The sequence below is a fragment of the Nomascus leucogenys genome, chromosome 18 (assembly GCF_006542625.1).
Source record: "Nomascus leucogenys isolate Asia chromosome 18, Asia_NLE_v1, whole genome shotgun sequence".
NCBI lineage: Eukaryota > Metazoa > Chordata > Mammalia > Primates > Hylobatidae > Nomascus > Nomascus leucogenys.
The window spans coordinates 19233381-19251456 of NC_044398.1; the positions used below are offsets into that span (position 1 = coordinate 19233381).

The following is an 18076-nucleotide window of genomic DNA, read 5'->3' on the forward strand; positions in this document are numbered from 1 at the left end:
GTCTCCTCAGCAGCCTTCTCCCGCAGGAAGCAGAACTGTCTACAACGCTGATGGAGTCACAGTAACCTTCACCCCACTGAGCTCAGGATCTGCAGGGCCACTAAGACCCTGGAGCAACTGCCTTCAGCATCCAAGAGAAGCTGCTAAAGGGATTATGGGTCAATTCATTTTAGACATTTCTTCCAGATGTTCCCGTGGAAAGTTAGGGTCTAAATCAGTGGTCTTCATTCCTGGCAGCACCTGAGTTTCACCTGGGGAACTTTTAGAAAGTGAAACTCGGATGGCAATCACATTAATTCAGTCTCTGGGTGGGGCTTAGACATCAGCATTTGTAGAAGCTCCCTAGGTGGCTTTGGTGCAGCCAGGTTGGAAACCACTGATCCAACTAATAGAAATGCTAGGTTGGGATCTCTTCCGGGGCATCTCTTTAGGACAGGCTGTGCATGACAGTCCCATAGAGTCAGGGTTCCAAGATGCTCTAGTGGTTTAGGCACTGGTCTTAATTTTCATTTTTTCGCTCTCTTTGAGACCTTAACAAACTCTCTATAGGGCTGGGCACAACGGCTCACGCCTATAATCCCAGCACTTTTTTCTTCTTTTCTCTTCTCTTCTCTTTTCTTTCTTTTTTTCTGAGACAGTCTCGCTCTGTTTGCCCAGGCTGGAGTGCAGTGACGCTATCTTGGCTTACCACAACCTCCACCTCCCAGGTTCAAGTGATTCTCTTGCCTAAGCCTCCCGGGTAGTTGGGACTACAGGCTCTTGCCACTATGCCCAGCTAATTTTTGTATTTTTAGTAGAGACGGGGTTTCACTATGTTGGCCAGGCTGGTCTCGAACTCCTGACTGCGTGATCCTCCCGCCTCGACCTCTCAAAGTGTTGGGATTACAGGCGTGAGCCACTGCGCCTGGCCAACTCCAGCACTTTTAGAGGTCAAGGCAAGAGGATCCCTTGAGTCCAGGAGTTCGAGACCAGCCTGGGCAACATGGCAAGACCTCATTTCAATTTAAGAAAAAACCCAAAACACCCAAGCTCTATAACCTTCATATCCTCATTGACTGATTAAGTGCGGATAATGATATTTGCCCTTCTAACCTCACCAGGCTGTTATCAGGAGAAATGAAGCAATAAATGAGAAATTGTTCTGCAAACTGTCAACGTTATGCAAACATTGCTATTCAGAGTGTGCTCCCAGGTGTGGGAGGTACAGCTGTTATCTGTTGGAGATCACTCCTGAAGTAACATTCCTAGTGCCATGGGTCAGATGGGAATTGGTACAGACATTCCAACTTAGAAGGCAGCCTTTATTGTCTTATAGGCAGGTGCATTTCCTGGGGTGGCAGCATGGCACTGGTCCCTCCAATCCCAACTTGTGTAGGAGGTACCACAGTAAATGAGTAGAGAGAGTTCAGGGGACTTGAAGGGAAGTGGAGGGCCATCTGGAGAGGGAGGGAACTAAGGACTCCCTGTGGGTTGGCGTCTTCCTGAGGATCCAGGGAGTCACTGTCAAGGAGCCTTAGTAGGGATCTAAGAGCTATGGAACAGCAAAAAGAGGCAAATTATTAAGGAAATTAGTGAAGTCATCGCTGGAACAACAGAGAGGGGACACAGCAGTGCAACATGGGCCCTGGCCTCAGGAAGCTGTCTGATTGGGGCAGATAGGACCAGCCCCCTAGAAGACAGTCACCCATATCAGTTAGGCAGTCATGACTCAGTGTTACTTATCTGAGGCCCAGGTTGCATGAGGGGTTGGGGGTGGGATGGACAGAGCACTGGCTGGGCATCAGGACTGGGTTGGAGTCCTGGCTCCAAACTCTACCACAACCTGACACTGGGCAAGATGGCCCACCTGTGGCGTCCCAGGTTCCTGCCCTGTAAAGACGAGTCTGGGTGTATATCCAGATGGACTGTGAGCACAGCCTGAGTTTGCCCTGTCGAGGTGCTGAGGCCTGGGAGATTGGGGTGAGTAGCTGTGGTCCAGGGAAGATGGGCAAGCTGGACCTTAGATGAGAGGGGATGCTTGGTCAGGCAGAGGTGAGTGGAGAAGGCAGGGCAAGGAAGGGAATATGAGTGGGCAACAAATGGCGTGGACTTGGTGGGGGCAGAGGACGGTGCGAAGTGGCCTTGTTGCGGCCAGAGTGGAGGAAGAGATAAGTGGGAAAGAGTGGAGTCGATTACAGAAGGCCTCGGGAACCAGGCAGAGATGTTTAAATTGGCTCTCTCAGGAAGGAGCGGGCCATGAAGGGATTTAGGGAAGGGTCATGACATGATTATGCTGCATTTTAGCAGGATTAATGTGACCTGGTGCCCAGAATGACTTGGATGGCATGAGGCCAGGAGCCGAGGAGGACAGCCAGAAGACTCTTGTAATATTTCCGGCACAGGGAGATGGACTGGGAGTTGGGAGGTGGCAGTAGGTCAGGCCTAGAGACATTTCTCAGGAAATATTGACAGGCCTTGGGGCCTGGTTGCATTCATGGAGTGGGGAGGAATGAGTCACCTTGAGAAGCAGTTTTCCTCTCAAAGGCCAGGGAAGAGAAAACAGAGGCAGCTTTCCTGCCTGCAAACAGGACATTTCAGGGTAACCTGGCTCTTCCAAGCGTCAGCTTCTCCCTGGCTCCAGCTCAGATAGGAGTTGTAACAACGGGTTGGGCATGGGTGATGGCACCGGCTGGTGGCTGGGTTAAGGGCCATGTTTTTGATTATGCATTAGGCTTATTCAGCCTGCCAAGTGCCAGGCCCTGGGCTTGCATGGGAGACAGAGCAATTAGCAAAACATAGTCCTCCATCCTCAAGGAGTTTCCAGCCTTGTGAGCTTGGCAGATCTGCAGAACTCAAATGAAATGGCAGTTGAGAACAACCATCTTGTTCTCATTCACTCCATTTTGCTTAATGGCCATGTAGGTAGTTCCAAATGTTTGATGTGTGCCAGAAAATCTCTCTCTTCCTAGTTTATAATTATGATCCAGGGCAAATCCAGGTTTTGTCACGCTTGAAAATTAAATAAATTGGCACTCTCTATGGAAAATAATTCAAATATAAATATACAAATATCACATTGCTAGGCCCTCCCAGGGCCTAGAAGGGTAGGAATGAAAGTGAGAGTCCCTGAAGCTTTAACCACATTAACTTCTCAGTCAGTTCTATGATACCTACCATTCCTTAAGTGTATATTATGTGCGGGTATTTTGCGTACAGTATTACACAACAATCAAGGGGAGGTGAGGTGGGCATTAGTGTCTTCATCTTATGGATGAAGACACAGTCTCAGAGGTGATTTGAGATGCCCCTCTGCATAGGCCCTAAGGCAGGGGGTGGGGACTGTGACCTGGACAGGAAGCTCTGGCCTCAGGACTGCATCTAAGCTCCTCCTTTTCTGTGGGTGATGATGGCTGTCAGGCCCCTGGGGTTCCTGAACCTACGTCATCCCTCCCTCTGGTTTGACTGTACCTTTGCTAGGCCTGGTCAAGGGCTAGGGACTCCTAAAGTCAAGAGCTAGGGTAGAGGTTGGGGGTTGGATCTCAGGGCACCATATGGTGCAGACTTGATTGCAGGAAAGTGACCTATTTAGGCAGAGGGGCTCTATACAACTGGGACCACAGCAAACCCTAGAGGTGAGCACCTGCTTCAAAGACTCACAGATCCAAGCTGTAATCCTAGGTCTACAACTTCCTGGCTGTATAAAGTCCAGCAAGACTGAGGCCTCACTGAGCCTCAATTTCCTTACCTGTCCAATCAGAATAGCAACAACTCGTTTGTATATTTGAGCTCATTACATGTCATTTTGTAAGGCACTAAAGCTCCTGGAGGCTTCAGGAACACAGAAATAATTAATCTAAGAATCCTAAAGTTGCTGTCCTGGTAGCACCTCTAGGGATTCCTCCCATCCTACCTAACTTCCTCTGGGAAAGTAGAAAACGTGGCACCTGGGAGGGGGGGCTGAACCGTGCCCCAAGTCCCAGTGGGCCTGGATGCCCAAGAGCAAGAAGAGGCCCGGAGGATGGGGACAGGCCACGAGCTGTGGCCCAAGTCCCGCCCAGAGGGAGTGCGCCCTGAGGGAGAGCCACCGGAGCCGGTGACTCGGGGGCGGGTGCTCTGGGGTGTCGCCTTGGGTTCAGCAGTACAAATCTGCCAGCTGGAGATTAGGCGGGGCAGGCCGGGGAGGGGTGATGCACTGCCGCTGAAGACCCAGGTAGGCCGGCGCGTTCGGCCTGGGCGAGGCAGGCGCGGGACCCGGGTGCGAGGACCGCGTAGCGTCCCGGGCTCCCGCTTCCGCCCGCTTTCCACGCCCACTTCTGCAAGTCCCCTCCGGCACCTCCGCGTCCACCGGACTCCTACGGGCGAGCCCTCATTTCCGAGGAGTGGGACCGCCTTCGTGCCCCCGGGGCTGCCAGTCCCTCGACTAGCCCTAGGGGCCTCTCGTCCCGGCCGAGCCGGGCGGTGCCTCCTGCTTGCGCCTCGCACCTCCCCGCCTGGCCCGGCCCGCCCGGGCACGGCGCCGCCACGCGTGAAGGCCCGCATCGGCTCCCTACGTGGGGGACGTGCAGGATGATGCCGGGTCTGGGGGGATTTCGCTGCGTCGCCCGCCCCCTTTCCGGCGCGGGAGGGAGCGGCCGCCGCGTCCCGGCTCCCCGGCCCGGACGCCACCGCCCGGCGCTGCAGAGGCGCGCCGCAGCCAATGGGCGTGGAGGAGGTGGGCCGGCTGGCGGCTGTCACCCTCCAGGGGACGGGAGCGCGGAGATCGGGAGCGCGCGAGCTGTCGCCGCGCCCCGAGCCGAGGGGGAGGAGCCGGGGGAGGAGGAGGAGGAGGAGGAGGAGCCGCCGAGCAGCCGCCGGAGGACCACAGCTTGCCAAGGCTGCGGAGGACCGACCGGCTCCACGCCTGCCGCCCCGCGCCCCCGACCGCCAGCATGATCGCCGCGCAGCTCCTGGCCTATTACTTCACGGAGCTGAAGGATGACCAGGTCAAAAAGGTGAGCCTCCGCCCGCGCCGCCGCTGGTCCTGGCCGCAGCCTTGCGTTCCGGCATCCGCTTGCCGCCTCCGCCACCTCCATCCTCCGGCGCCCGGCCTTCTCCGGGCCAGCATCGAGTTGGACTGCAGGGCGCAAGGAAAGGCTTCGCCTTCGATTCTCCCGGCATTGTCAGTGTCTGTGTTTTTGGGAGGGGGGCAATCGGGCGGAAGACCCCCGAGACTGGGCTGCCTGCTGCAGTGTCCTTGAAACGGGCCCTGGATGTCAGATAGGCCCCCGGGCTGTGCGGGGAGGTGGCCGGTGGGCCCTTCCGCAGGGCCTGTTTGGGAGGGTCCGAGCGCCGTGGGAGGAGGTGTGATCACGGAGATGCTGGGGAGGTGATCGAGCAGCAGGCGGGGGTGCTGGCTGGAGGCCAGGCCTCCCATATTTGGGGTTCCTGGCGGAGGGTGTCGGATGCCCCGGAGAAGCTGTCACCAGACTCTCCCAGTTGTTTGAGCTGCTCGTTAATCTGAGGACGAGGTGACCCGCCCGGCTTCCCGGAACGGGGAGGGGCGGCGAGGCCACCGGAAACTTTGCTCGTAGGCCTCGTGTCTGGAGCTGCACGTCTGAATGGAATTTTTTATTCCTCTTAAGCTGTAATTTCTAGCCAGCACAGGAGCTCAAATAAGAGACTGGTCATTTGAGTTGGGTGGACGCCTGACGCATATGCCTGTGGCATGCTTGTTCTAGCACTTGGACGCATGCATCCTCCTGTCCTGAGGTGTTGTTGCCTTTGACATCTTAGTGTAAAATACTGTCCGCTGGCAGGTCTTAAAGGTGTATTTGTCCCTTCTGCCAGCTGTGCTACCATATTTTAAAGAAACAGCCTAAGCTGTAGGGAAAGACGCCCATTTTATCAGTGCCAGGTCTGGTCCAGGCTCCAGGCCCACCCACCCTGAATGTGGTGACGTTATTGCTGGGGTTAGCTGGGATGGACTGGCAAAGCCATCTTGACTTTGGAGTTCAGACAGGTGGAGTTCTACAGGTGAAAGGCAGGAGTGACAGGCCTTGATTTTCTGCCCGGCAAGCCATAGGGTGTTCCTTCCTCTTCCTGTGCATCTAAGACGACTCCCTCATCTGGCACCATAGGAAACAGGCCTACTGAGGGCAGCGACCTTATCAAGGTCACCCAGTGAGTTAGAAGCAGAGCCAGTCAGAGGGATCCAGGTCTCCCAGTTCCTCCATCCAGGAACTTCACCGGGTGCCTCCCGGAGGTCAGCTTCCAAGAGGGAGTGGGTACTGAGAGACGAAGCCCCTGGAGACCCTGCTGTGATCTTGGATCCCATGATGGGTGGGGACCGTGAGTGAGGTAGGTAGGAGATAGGCTTGGGAATGCCATCTGCCATTGTTCTTTATGGCTTTAAGCACTCTGGGGTTGTCAAACCGTGGCACTCGAAACACTTGCTCCTATGGAGCACCCTGGAGCTTCCTTCTGGCCACTGACTCAGGAGCCGTGCGTGCGGGTGTGTGCATTTCATGAGTTTTCTCCAATGGTGTTGTGCATCACTGATGTTCTTCCCATTGGACCAGGGAGACAGTTCTCCCGGCATGGCAAAAAGTGCCCAGAACAGGCTTCCTGAAGCCAAGAGTTCACTGTCCTCCTGCACGTGGTGTCCTTTATAGCTCAAGACAGTAGGCTGCTGGGCTGGGGGGTGCCTGGGTGACCTTGTAAACCTCCAGTGTGCACACCCACCACCACCCACAACAGACTGCTGGCATTTGGCTGCCGGTGGCCTCCAGAAGCTGAGCTGGGCTGAGGTTTGGACTCCATTCAGTGGGACATGTTTTCTCAGACATACAGTGTCTAGGGTGGGGCCAGAGCTCTCCACTCCTGTGGGTGGCTCAATTCACATCTATGGATGCACAGTCTATCTCCTAGGCCCCTGTAGGTACCTGAGTGTGTGATTCAGTTGACCCTTCCATCCCTCCTCACTCCGAGGTTGGGATTCTGATATTCTTCCCTTCTCTTCCCCCAGAACCTTGCTGGAGGATGGTCTTAAGGCCAAGGTTTCCACCAGATATTGTCAAGGGGATTCTTAAAAACAAGATGTTTGCTTGCATCTCACCACGGACTTCCTATGCTGCTTTCTATAGGGAAGTATGTGGATTCCCGCCAGGGGGTCCACTCGTTTTGCATAGTGGACTGTGTGGCACAGCCATCTGTGGGTGTGGTCGTGGCTATGATTGCGCCACCGCACTCCAGCCTGGGCCTTCTAAGGACAGTGACATAGTGAGTACTTGCTCCAGTGACCTACTCAGCTTTGCCCAAGTGTGCAGATGCTGGGGGACCACATCTGCTCTTCTGGGGTCCAGGACTTCTTAGAGACCAGCTCTTTCCACCTACCACTCGCCATAGAAAAGGCTAGGTGAAGGTGCGGGACCCCCTTTTCTTCCTATGGGGCTGGACTCTGCCTGCCTCCCAGCGGGGACCTGCTGAGGATGGTTCCCCCCCAGCGTGGGCAGCCATGATGATTCAGCCCTCCAGCTGTAGGCAGCCTCCGGGGCTCTGGAGACCTGGCATCCCTCAGTAATCCTCATCTATCTTCTTGCCCTCAGAGCCAGAGGTAGGAGAAGGGAAGGTGGGGACCATGCTGGGGAAGTTTTTGGGATTGCTTAGAATCCAAACGTGATCATGAAAAGGGTGTCATTTCTCTCCTCATTGCCTATGAGGCACATCAGTAATTCAGCTCCATAAAAATATATCCTGGGTTGAAACAGTTCAGGTGTCTGACTTCCCAACTTGGAACCCCATTATCCAGACGGCATCTGCATAAATTGGTTAATGGGTGCTGTTGAAGAGGGTGTCCTGGCATTAGGCTGAGCTAAGCACAAAACACATATTCCTTTCACTCTTCTAATGCCTTTAGGAGGAAAGGGAGGCATATGTGTGCTTGTGAAGGATTCCATTCATCAGAATCCCAGACATCTGCTAGTTCTGCAGCTAGATGCTGGGTTCTTTGACCTCTAAGTAACTTTAAACATGCATCGCATCTCGCCAGCTTCTTCCACTCAGTTTAGCCATTAGGAGCTTGGAGCAGGGTGAAGGATTGCATAGTGCTCTGTTTGTTTAGAAAGGGAAGATGGGTCCAGGAAGGTCAGAACTTGGCTTCTAAAGAAAGATTAGACTTCCTTTCCTCCAGGCTTGTCAGAATGGTGAGCAAATGCCAGTGGATTTTCTCTGGGTGAGATCCCCATAACGCTAAGTGATTTCCACTAGTAGGTGAGCAAAAAGGTGTGATTTGTCCAGTGGCCGAACTCAGGAGTCCTTGAGTACTTGGCCCAGGAAGACAGGGGAGAGTAGGCTTAGCAGAGTAGGCTGCCCAAGGTACATTCCTTAGAGCCCATGTGTTCCAGCTGCAAAAGCAAGCATTAAAAAAAAAAAAAGGCCAATGCAGTGGCTCACGCCTGTAATCTCAGCACTTTGGGAGGCCAAGGCGGGTGGATCACCTGAGGTCGGGAGTTCGAGACCAGCCTGACCAACATGGAGAAACCCCGTCTCTACTAAAAATACAAAATTACCTGGGTGTGGTGGTGCATGCCTGTAATCCCAGCTACCTGGGAGGCTGAGGCAGGAGAATCACTTGAACCTGGGAGGCAGAGGTTGTGGTGCGCCAAGATCACGCCATTGCACTCCAGCCTGGGCAACGAGAGTGAAACTTTGTCTCAAAAAAAAAAAAAAAAAAAAAAATGCCCATTCATTATTGCTCAGGGGTGAGAGAGGGGAAGAGTTAGAAAATTGTGAAAAACCTGGCCGGGCATGGTGGCTCATGCCTGTAATCCCAGCACTTTGGGAGGCTGAGGCAGGTGAATCATGAAGTCAGGAGTTCGAGACCAGCCTGACCAATATGGTGAAACCCCGTCTCTACTAAAAATACAAAAATTAGCTGGACATGGTAGCGTGTGCCTGAAGTCCCAGCTACTCGGGAGGCTGAGGCAGGAGAATCGCTTGTACCCGGGAGGTGGAGGTTGCAGTGAGCCAGGATCATGCCACTGCACTCCAGCCTGGGCAACAGAGTGAGGCTCTGTCTCAAAAAAAAAGAAAATTATGAAAAATCTGTTGGTTCTTGCAGTGGCAAAGAAAAAAAAGAAAAAATTATGAAAAGTCAGCCTGGGCAACGAAATGAAACCTCATCTTAAAAAAATTGTTTTTTTAGCCTGCTTTGGTGGCATGCACACACCTGTAGTCACAGCTACTCAGGAGGCTGATTGAGCCCAAAAGATTGATCCCAAAACAGTGAGCTGTGATGCTATGATTGTGTTACTGCACTCCAGGCTGGATGATAGAGCGGGACTCTGTCTCAAAAAAAAAAAAGAAAGAAAATTATGAGAAGTGTCTCATAACCTCTCAATTCTGATGTTGTACAAATATTCAGTGAGAGCTTCTTGGTGAATCTTGATTTTATAATTCCTGCCTCTTCTACCTTAGATACTCCTAGGGTTTCTCCCAAGAGAGGCCCCATCACTTTATCTGGTTGGATAGTTTGGGAATGTCGTGAAGGAATAAACTGGCAGGCAGTGTGGCTGTGAGGTGCTTTCACATCTGGCCAAGCTGTGCCATGCTCCCACGCTCCTACTGTTCTCCGGAGAAGACATAGGCAGCTTTCCCCTTACAAGACTGATTTGGCATGACTGGGACTGTCTGTGTGTGTCTGCAGTCAGGGATTCCTGGAGGACAGATTTAGCCACTGGAATCAGCTCTGAGCATGCTTGAGAAGGTCCAGGGAAGACATGGATAAAGACAGGGAGCTGTATCCCTCCGCATCCAGGAATCAGTTGTGGTCAGACTGCTGGCACCTGCTTATTGATTTGTTTTTATTTTTTTATAGAGACAGGGTCTCACCATATTTCCCAGGCTGGTCTTGAACTCCTGGGCTCAGGCAGTCCTCCCACCTTGGCCTCCCTAAGTATGCTTATTGATTTGAAAACCCTGAAGATCAAATCTGATCACAGGAGCTCAATCATTTCTTTAAAATATGTTTGATTTTTTTATTATGTGCAGAGGACTGTGCTAGGCTGGGGTGACAACTATAAACAAGGCAGAAATGGTCCCAGTTCTCATGGAGCATAAAATATTTGCTGGCTGGGCGTGGTGGCTCATGCCTATAATCCCAGCACTTTGGGAGGCCAAGGCAGGCTGATCATTTGAGGTCAGGAGGTCGAGACCAGCCTGACCAACATGGTGAAACCCCGTCTCTACTAAAAATACAAAAAAGGTGGCCAGACGTGGTGGCTCATTCCTGTAGTCCCAGCTTCTTGGGGGACTGAGGCAGAAGAATCACTTGAACCTGGGAGGCGGAGGTTGCAGTGAGCTGACACTCCAGTCTGGGTGACAGAACGAGACTCCATCTAAACAAAAATAATAATAATAAAAAAAAGTATTTGCTGTGTTACATATGCAAAGCATATGGGCTATGAGGGCCCACAGCGTGGTGTGGTCATACCTTGGGTGGGAAATCCCTAGGCTAGGAACTGCTTACAGCTAGGCTGCAGATGTCAGCTCCTTAAGTGCTTCAGGAAGCTGCTCCCATCCCCAGTTCTGGGGATGTGTTAGTCTGTTTGGAGTAGCAGGACAGGTGCCCACTGCCTTCTGGCCTAATAAACCTTAACAACGGGATCTTTTGAAACCACTTAATAATATACACTGGGTTGTGTTCATTGTATATGATCTTAAAGAAAAATAGGTAAAAATTTTACAGTTTGATAGGTCTTGATTTCTGGAAATAACATTGACTTCTGGTAAACAGTACACATCAGGGATATTATACTTAGAAACTTTGTAAGGTGGAGTCAAATTAATTGTCACAAAAATGTGTATTTTCTTTTTTCTTTTTTTTTTTTTTTTGAGATGGAGTCTTCGCTCTGTCGCCTAGGCTGGAGTGCAGTGGCGTGATCTCAGCTCACTGCAAGCTCCGCCTCCTGGGTTCTCGCCATTCTCCTGCCTCAGCCTCCTGAGTAGCTGGGACTACAGGCGCCCACCACCACGCCCGGCTAATTTTTTGTATTTTTAGTAGAGACGGGGTTTCACCATGTTAGCCAGGATGGTCTCGATCTCCTGACCTCGTGATCCGCCTGCCTCGGCCTCCCAAAGTGCTGGGATTACAAGTGTGAGCCACCGTGCCCGGCCATGTATTTTCTTATTCTTTGTTTTTGAGATGGAGTTCTGCTCTGTTGCCCAGGCTGGAGTGCAGTGGTGTGATCTCGGCTCATTGCAAACTCTGTCTCCTGGTTTCAAGCGATTCTCCTGCCTCAGCCTCCTGAGTAGCTGGGATTACAGGTGCCAGCCAATGCCTCTGGCCTGCATTTTTTTTTTTTTTTTGAGATGGAGTCTCACTCTGTAGCCTGGGTTGGAGTGCAGTGGCGTGATCTCAGCTCACTGAAACCTCCGCCTCCTGGGTTCAAGTGATTCTCCTGCCTCAGCGCGCCCCCCCTCCCCCGCCCCGCCTGCCCCCTAGTAGCTGGGATTACAGTCGCCTGTCACCATGCCCGGCTAATTTTTGTATTTTTAATAGAGACTGGGTTTCACCATGTTGGCGAGGCTGGTTTCGAACTCCTGACCTCAAGTGATCTGCCCGCCTCGGCCTCCCGAAATGCTGCGATTACAGGTGCCAGCCACTGCCCCGGGACTGCATTTTTTTTTTTTTTTTTTGAGACGGAGTCTCACTCTGTCGCCCGGGTTTTAGTGCAGTGGCACAGTTTCACGTCACTGCAACCTCTGCCTGCCAGGTTCAAGCGATTCTTCTGCCTCAGCCTCCCTAGTAGCTGGGATTACAGGTGCCTGCCACTACACCCAGCTAATTTTTTGTATTTTTAGTAGAGACGGGGTTTCACCATGTTGGCCAGGCTGGTCTTGAGTTCCTGACCTCGTGATTCACCCGCCTCGGCCTCCCAAAGTGTTGGGATTACAGGCGTGAGCCACCGTGCCAGGCCGCTTTTTTTTTTAATGGCTTGTCGTCTCTGGGCATCCTGGAACACTTCGTGAGTGTCATGTCAGGTATGAATTATATATATAATTGAGATTACACTATAAATGTTTCTGCACACAACTATACTAACATATGTGTAGGTGTGTGTATGCTTTCATATGCTCTTTCAAAAGCCTCAGTGAGGTTGTCGGTACAGGAAGTATTATTCATGGGCTTCCCAGCACGGCTCCCGCCCCAGGGCATCCTGCCGCCTGCCTTGTGTGTTGCAGACAGAAGGCAAGCAATTTATTCCCCATTTAGAAACACAGACTGAAGGCCCATCCAGAGGAGATAAAACATTTTTCTAAGGTCGAAAGAAAATCAGGAATAGGATTCAGAGGGCTCTTCTTGCTTCCTCTGTTTCCTTCTTTTAGAAGAAAAACCTGTCCTTGTTGATTTTAATGTTTTACCTTGGAACCTGTATTTTAATACTGTCCCTCATAAATCAATACATTTGAGTTAATTTTTTATTATGAAATATTTGAGGCACATAAAAGAAGATTGAGGTTCACATAAACACCTCTGAGTCTGCTACTCAGCTTGAAAAGTTATAGACACAATTACAATTACATTACAGACACAGTTGAAGCCCTTTCTGTGCCATCTCTGAGACAGTTTGCTGCTTCTCCCTTCGGAGGTGACCTCTGTCCTGAATTTGGTGTTATCTTTTCATGCATGTTTTTACGCTTTTATTACATATGCATGTGTCTATAAACAGTATATGGTATTTCTTTATAGATATATGGTTTTGACCTTTTGTAAATGATGCTATACTGACTATGTGTTTAAGCAATATATGGTATTGCTTTGTGTGGTTTTAAACTCTTTTTTTTTTTTTTCGAGATGGAATCTCGTTCTGTTGCGCAGGCTGGAGTGCAGTGGCGCAGTCTCAGCTCACTGCAATCTCTGCCTCCTGGGTTCATGCAATCCTTCTGCCTCAGCCTCTTGAGTAGCTGAGCTCATACCTGGCTAGTTTTTTTGTATTTTTAGTAGAGGTTTCACCATGTTGGTCAGGCTGGTCTCAAACTCCTGTCCTCAAGTGATCCGCCTGCCTAGGCCTCTTTCCAAAGTTCTGGGATTATAGGCGTGAGCCCGCACACCCAGCTAGTTTTAAACTCTTATAAATGGTGCTATACTGTATGTATCCTTCCGCCATTTACTTTCTTTTAGCTCAACATTTTATTTTTGAGATTTAAAAAATGTTGATCTACGTAACTGTTTCATTAAACTGCTCTGGTTTCTTACAGAGTATAAAAGCTCCACAGTTAATTCATCTATTCTGCTTTTGATGGGCATTTGTGTTTCTAATGTTTGAAGTGACAAACAATGCCTTGGTGAACTTTCTCTAGAACAACTCATTCAGCGCATGCACAAGTTTCTCTAGGCTCTAAGCTGTGTACCTAGGGCTGAGATTACCAGGTGGAGAAATGTGTGCATTTTCCCATATACGAGATTCTGCCAAGTTGCCATCCGTGGTCATGCCAGTTCACACTCCCATCGGAAGTATGTGCAGGTTGCCTTTGGTCCACACCAACCCTTGTTATGGTCAAACCTTTGCAAATTTGTAATAAATGAGTTTTAGTCTGTTTCCTTCCTCAGTCGTTTCCATTCACATCACAGTATTTGAGCTGTGTTTAAAATTAGCCCATTTCCTGAGTTACCTTATCAGAGTCCTTGCTTCAGAGTCCCACGGAGTGAAGTTGACAGCTCCGTGGACTGCTGCTGCTGAGATATCTGCACTGGGGAGGGGTAGTTGATGCAGGGAAAGGCTTAGGATGGCTCTCCATGGCCCCTGGTGCTGTGGGGTGACTCCGTTAAGCTTTTCTGGGAATTGAAACACACATTTGTGAGCTTTCACTTGCACACACTTTCTCTCTTCCTGGGTGGATCTGACCCGGGTAGGGCAGACTTATCTGTTGCATAAATGTGCCCAGCTCTGCTCAGAGAAAACTGAAGCCAGCAGCCTCTCAGACTGTCTTCCGTAAAAGGAGATGGTGGCTGTACCCACGTGGTAGGGAAAACTGAACCGTGAAGTCCGCGGCTCAGCCCTTTGCACACAGAAGCTGAGCTGTCCCTGTGCGAGGCAGAAAATGTCGGCTCTTGTTCATCTTGAGTCTATGCCTGATTACAGGCCCCAGACTCGGAGACCTCGAGGGTGTCTTACAGGGAAGGGGACATTCAGTGCCTACTAGGCGCCCGGCTTTTCTTTTTCTTAGCAGGGGTCTTATTTAATCATTTCTAGTACTCATATGAACCAAAGCCAACGTTCATTGTTGTATTCATTGCCATGTACTGTGCTAAAGGCATCGTGAGCCTTTGCTTAGTTCATCCCCACAACGCCCTTGTGAGGTGGGTGTGATTTCAGACTGTGAGGCCCTGATAGTGAACGATAGAGCCAGCATTCAGCCTCATCAAGGCTGATTGCAGAGCTCCTGCTTTTATTATTTTCTCAATTGAGTTATAATTCACCTACCATGAAATGCATCATTTGTACAGTGTACAATTCAGTGGTTTCTAATACATTTACAAGGTTGTCCAAGCATCACCACCATCTAATTCCAGAATATTTTCATCACCCTCCAGAAAAACTACCTGTTAGCAGTCACTTCCCATTTCTCCCTCCACCTACATTCTGGCAACCACTAATCTACTTTTTTTTTTCTTTTTTAATGGATTTGCCTCTTATGGACATTTCATATAAATGGAATAATATAAAATGTGGCCTTTTGTGTCTAGCCTCTTTTACTTAGCATAATGTCTTCAAGGTTCATCCATGTAGTAGCATGTGTCAGCACTTCATTCGTTTTTATTGCTGAATACTATTCCATTCCATTGTATTTATCTACTACATTTTGTTTGTCCATTTGTCAGTTGACGGGCATTTCCACTCTTTTTTTTTTTTTTTTGAGACGGAGTCTCGCTCTGTCGCCCAGGCTGGAGTGCAGTGGCGCAATCTCGGCTCACTGCAAGCTCCGCCTCCCGGGTTCACGCCATTCTCCTGCCTCAGCCTCTCCGAGTAGCTGGGACTACAGGCGCCCGCCACCACGCCCGGCTAATTTTTTGTATTTTTAGTAGAGACGGGGTTTCACCGTGGTCTCGATCTCCTGACCTCGGGATCCGCCCACCTCGGCCTCCCAAAGTGCTGGGATTACAAGCGTGAGCCACCGCGCCCGGCCTGACTGCTTCCACTCTTTTTGGCTGTTATGAATAATGCTGCTCTGAACATTTGTGTGTGAATTTTTTTGTATGGGCGTGCTTGCTTTCTTTCTTCTTCTACTTTTTTTTTTTTTTTACAGACGGAGTCTTGCTCTGTCGCTAGGCTGGAGTGCAGTGGCGCAATCTTGGCTCAGTGCAACCTCTGGCTCCCGGGTTCAAGTGATTCTCCTGCCTCAGCCTCCCAAGTAGCTGGGACTACAGGCACATGCCACCATGCCCAGCTAATTTTTGTATTTTTAGTAGAGATAGAGTTTCACCATGTTGGCCAGGATGTTCTTGATTTCTTGACCTTGTGATCCACCTACCTTAGCTTCCCAAAGTGCTGGGATTACAGGTGTGAGCCACCGCGCCCGGCCAGACATGCTTTCGTGTCTCTTGGGTGTATACGTAGGAATGAATTCCTTGGAGAGCCCCTGCTTTTAATCGATTTGAGAAGGAAGGCATCAACTCCATTCAGAAATGAGCAAACGAAGGCCCACCAGGTGGTGAACTGACTTACTGATGACCACACAACTCATGAATGACGGGGATAGGAACACTACTGCCGATCCCCTGACTCAGAAACCCATGTTCTTTCCACCATTACACCCAACTCTCATTGTGCAGTTTAGGGAAACAGATGCAAGGAGGGAAAGACTGGGGTGGGAGAGGGGTGGAATCGGCTTAGGATCCTCCAGGTTCCCTGTCCCCCAACTCCTGCCCCTCCCCAGCACCAGCACGGTGTCTCCTGCCTGTGCCTGCTGCCCCACCCCCAGCCCCATTTGCTTAGTGTTGATGAGCCCCTTCCATTTGGGAAGGAAATGGATCCAATAAGGTCATTAACAGTGAAATGTTAGGGATTTGCCCTGTTTTTCAAATCTCCCTTTTCATTTGTCTCCCTCCTCCCATTCTTGTTTGCATTTAAAAGAGGACCCCCAGGAGGGCAATGCTTAACCTGCATGAAAACCCCCTCAATGCTCCTTGTGATGCCCACTCCTAGCCTCTGCCTGGGGGTACTGTAAGCAGCTGTCGATTCCATCAATTGATTGACACATGGGGCTTGTCTTCAGCCATGTTATTCACCCAGACCTCATGTCCCTGATGTCTCCTGGTGCCTTCTAGGACCCTGTCTGGGTGGGTGTGGTGAGTGAAGTAGGAGACCCAGGCTACTGCTGTGATAAAGACACTGCCTCACCTTTACAAAGTTCTGCTTCATTTATAAAATACTTGATTTAATCAGATGCTTACTTTAGTTGAATCCTTCCATCAAGCTTGGATGTAGGAATTTCTTCCTGCATCTTACATATGGGGTAGGTGAGGCCCAGGAAGTGGAATTCATGTGATCTTGGTGGCCAGAAAGCAGAAGAGCTAGGATGGGGACACAGACCTCCCTAATGCCAATGGGCAATTCTTGCCTTGCCTGCAGAACCAGAACTGTGGTCCAGGGCTCCAGACTCCAAAGCCATTGATGGCGTTCAGGACATACTATCCCCAAATAGTAATATGGCATTTGAGAAAACAATAGAAGCAGGAAGGTCTCTCACCTTTCCCCTCCCTTCTTCCTTGATGCAGACTCTCATTCAAGAAGGTGTCTACCCTATACCCAGAAGAAAGGGACATCCTTATCTCTGGAGATACAGGGACACAGAGAAGAATCTGAACAAACAGGGCCTGCTAAGTTCTCTTCAGTTTATCACTATTAGATCATATCCCCTTTCTCCAGTCACACTTCTTCATGATCATCCACTTCTTCATCAAACCTGACATAGAGAAATATGCAGACTTACCTGTTTCTTTTCTTTTCTTTTCTTTTCTTTTTTTTCTGAGACAGTTCTCGCTATGTCGCCCAGGCCGGAGTGCAGTGGTGCCATCTTGGCTCACTGCAGCCTCCACCTTCCTGGTTCAAGCAGTTTTCCTACCTCGGTCTCCTGAGTAGCTGGGATTACAGGCATGCGCCACCACACCTGGCTAATTTTTGTATTTTTGGTAGAGATGGGGTTTCACCATGTTGACTAGACTGGTCTTGAACTCCTGGCCTCAAGTGATCTGCCCGCCTCAGCCTCCCAAAGTGCTGGGATCACAGGCGTGAGCCGCCACACCCGGCCAGAGTTACCTGTTTCTTTGGACCTTCATATCCTTATGAAGGCTTCTGCATCACCTAAAAACTTAGATTAATTTGTATGCATTGTTCTTGTTACTCTGCCTTTTGTTATAGGGGCCTCAGCCATAAACCTAAGATGAGAAGGAAGGATATTTCTTTTCGGCTACTGCGTGTTCTACATTGCAGCGGTCTTCCTCATAGAAACCATCACCCAAGGCTCTGATAATGGAGATATGTCAGAAATGCTAGGGCTGTGTGTCCAGAATAGTAGGCGCCAGCCATAGGTGGCTGTTGAGCTCTTAAAATGTAGCAAGTCTAATTTGAGATGTGCTGTGGCATATAAACTCCACACAGGTTTTCAAAAATTTCATGTGACACAAAGAATATGAAATAGCCCGTTAATAGTTTTCTAGTATTGGCTGGGCATGGTGGCTCACACCTGTAATCCTGGCACTTTAGGAGGCTGAGGCCAGAGGATCACTTGAGCCCAGGAGCTTGAGATCATCCTCGGCAATATAGCGAGACCTCATCTCTCCAAATAATTAAAAACATTAGCTGGGCGTGGTGGCACACATCTATGGTTCCAGCCACTTGGGAGTCTGAGGTGAGAGGATTGCTTGAGCCCAGGAGGTCAAGGCTGCAGTGAACCATGATTGACCCACTGCACTCCAGCCTAGGTGATGGAGCAAGACCCCGTCTCAAAAAAAAAAAAATTTTTTTTTCTGATATTGATTAGATGTAGAAACAACATTTTGGATATACTGGGTTAAATAAAATACATTATTTCACTTGGGAGGCTGAGGCAGAAGGAT

At 50.1% G+C, this 18076-nt stretch overlaps 1 protein-coding gene across 1 annotated transcript in view; it reads left to right on the forward strand.

Moving 5' to 3' along the window:
• Window positions 1-4771: 4771 nt before the first annotated feature.
• The window catches only part of HK1 (hexokinase 1), an 84579-nt gene continuing 71274 nt past the window's right edge, over window positions 4772-18076 (forward strand). Inside the window, exon 1 of the mRNA XM_030797603.1 lies at window positions 4772-4970. Within this exon, the coding sequence (XP_030653463.1) occupies window positions 4908-4970 (63 nt within the window). The 5' untranslated portion in view covers window positions 4772-4907. The remainder of the gene's footprint in view (window positions 4971-18076) is intronic.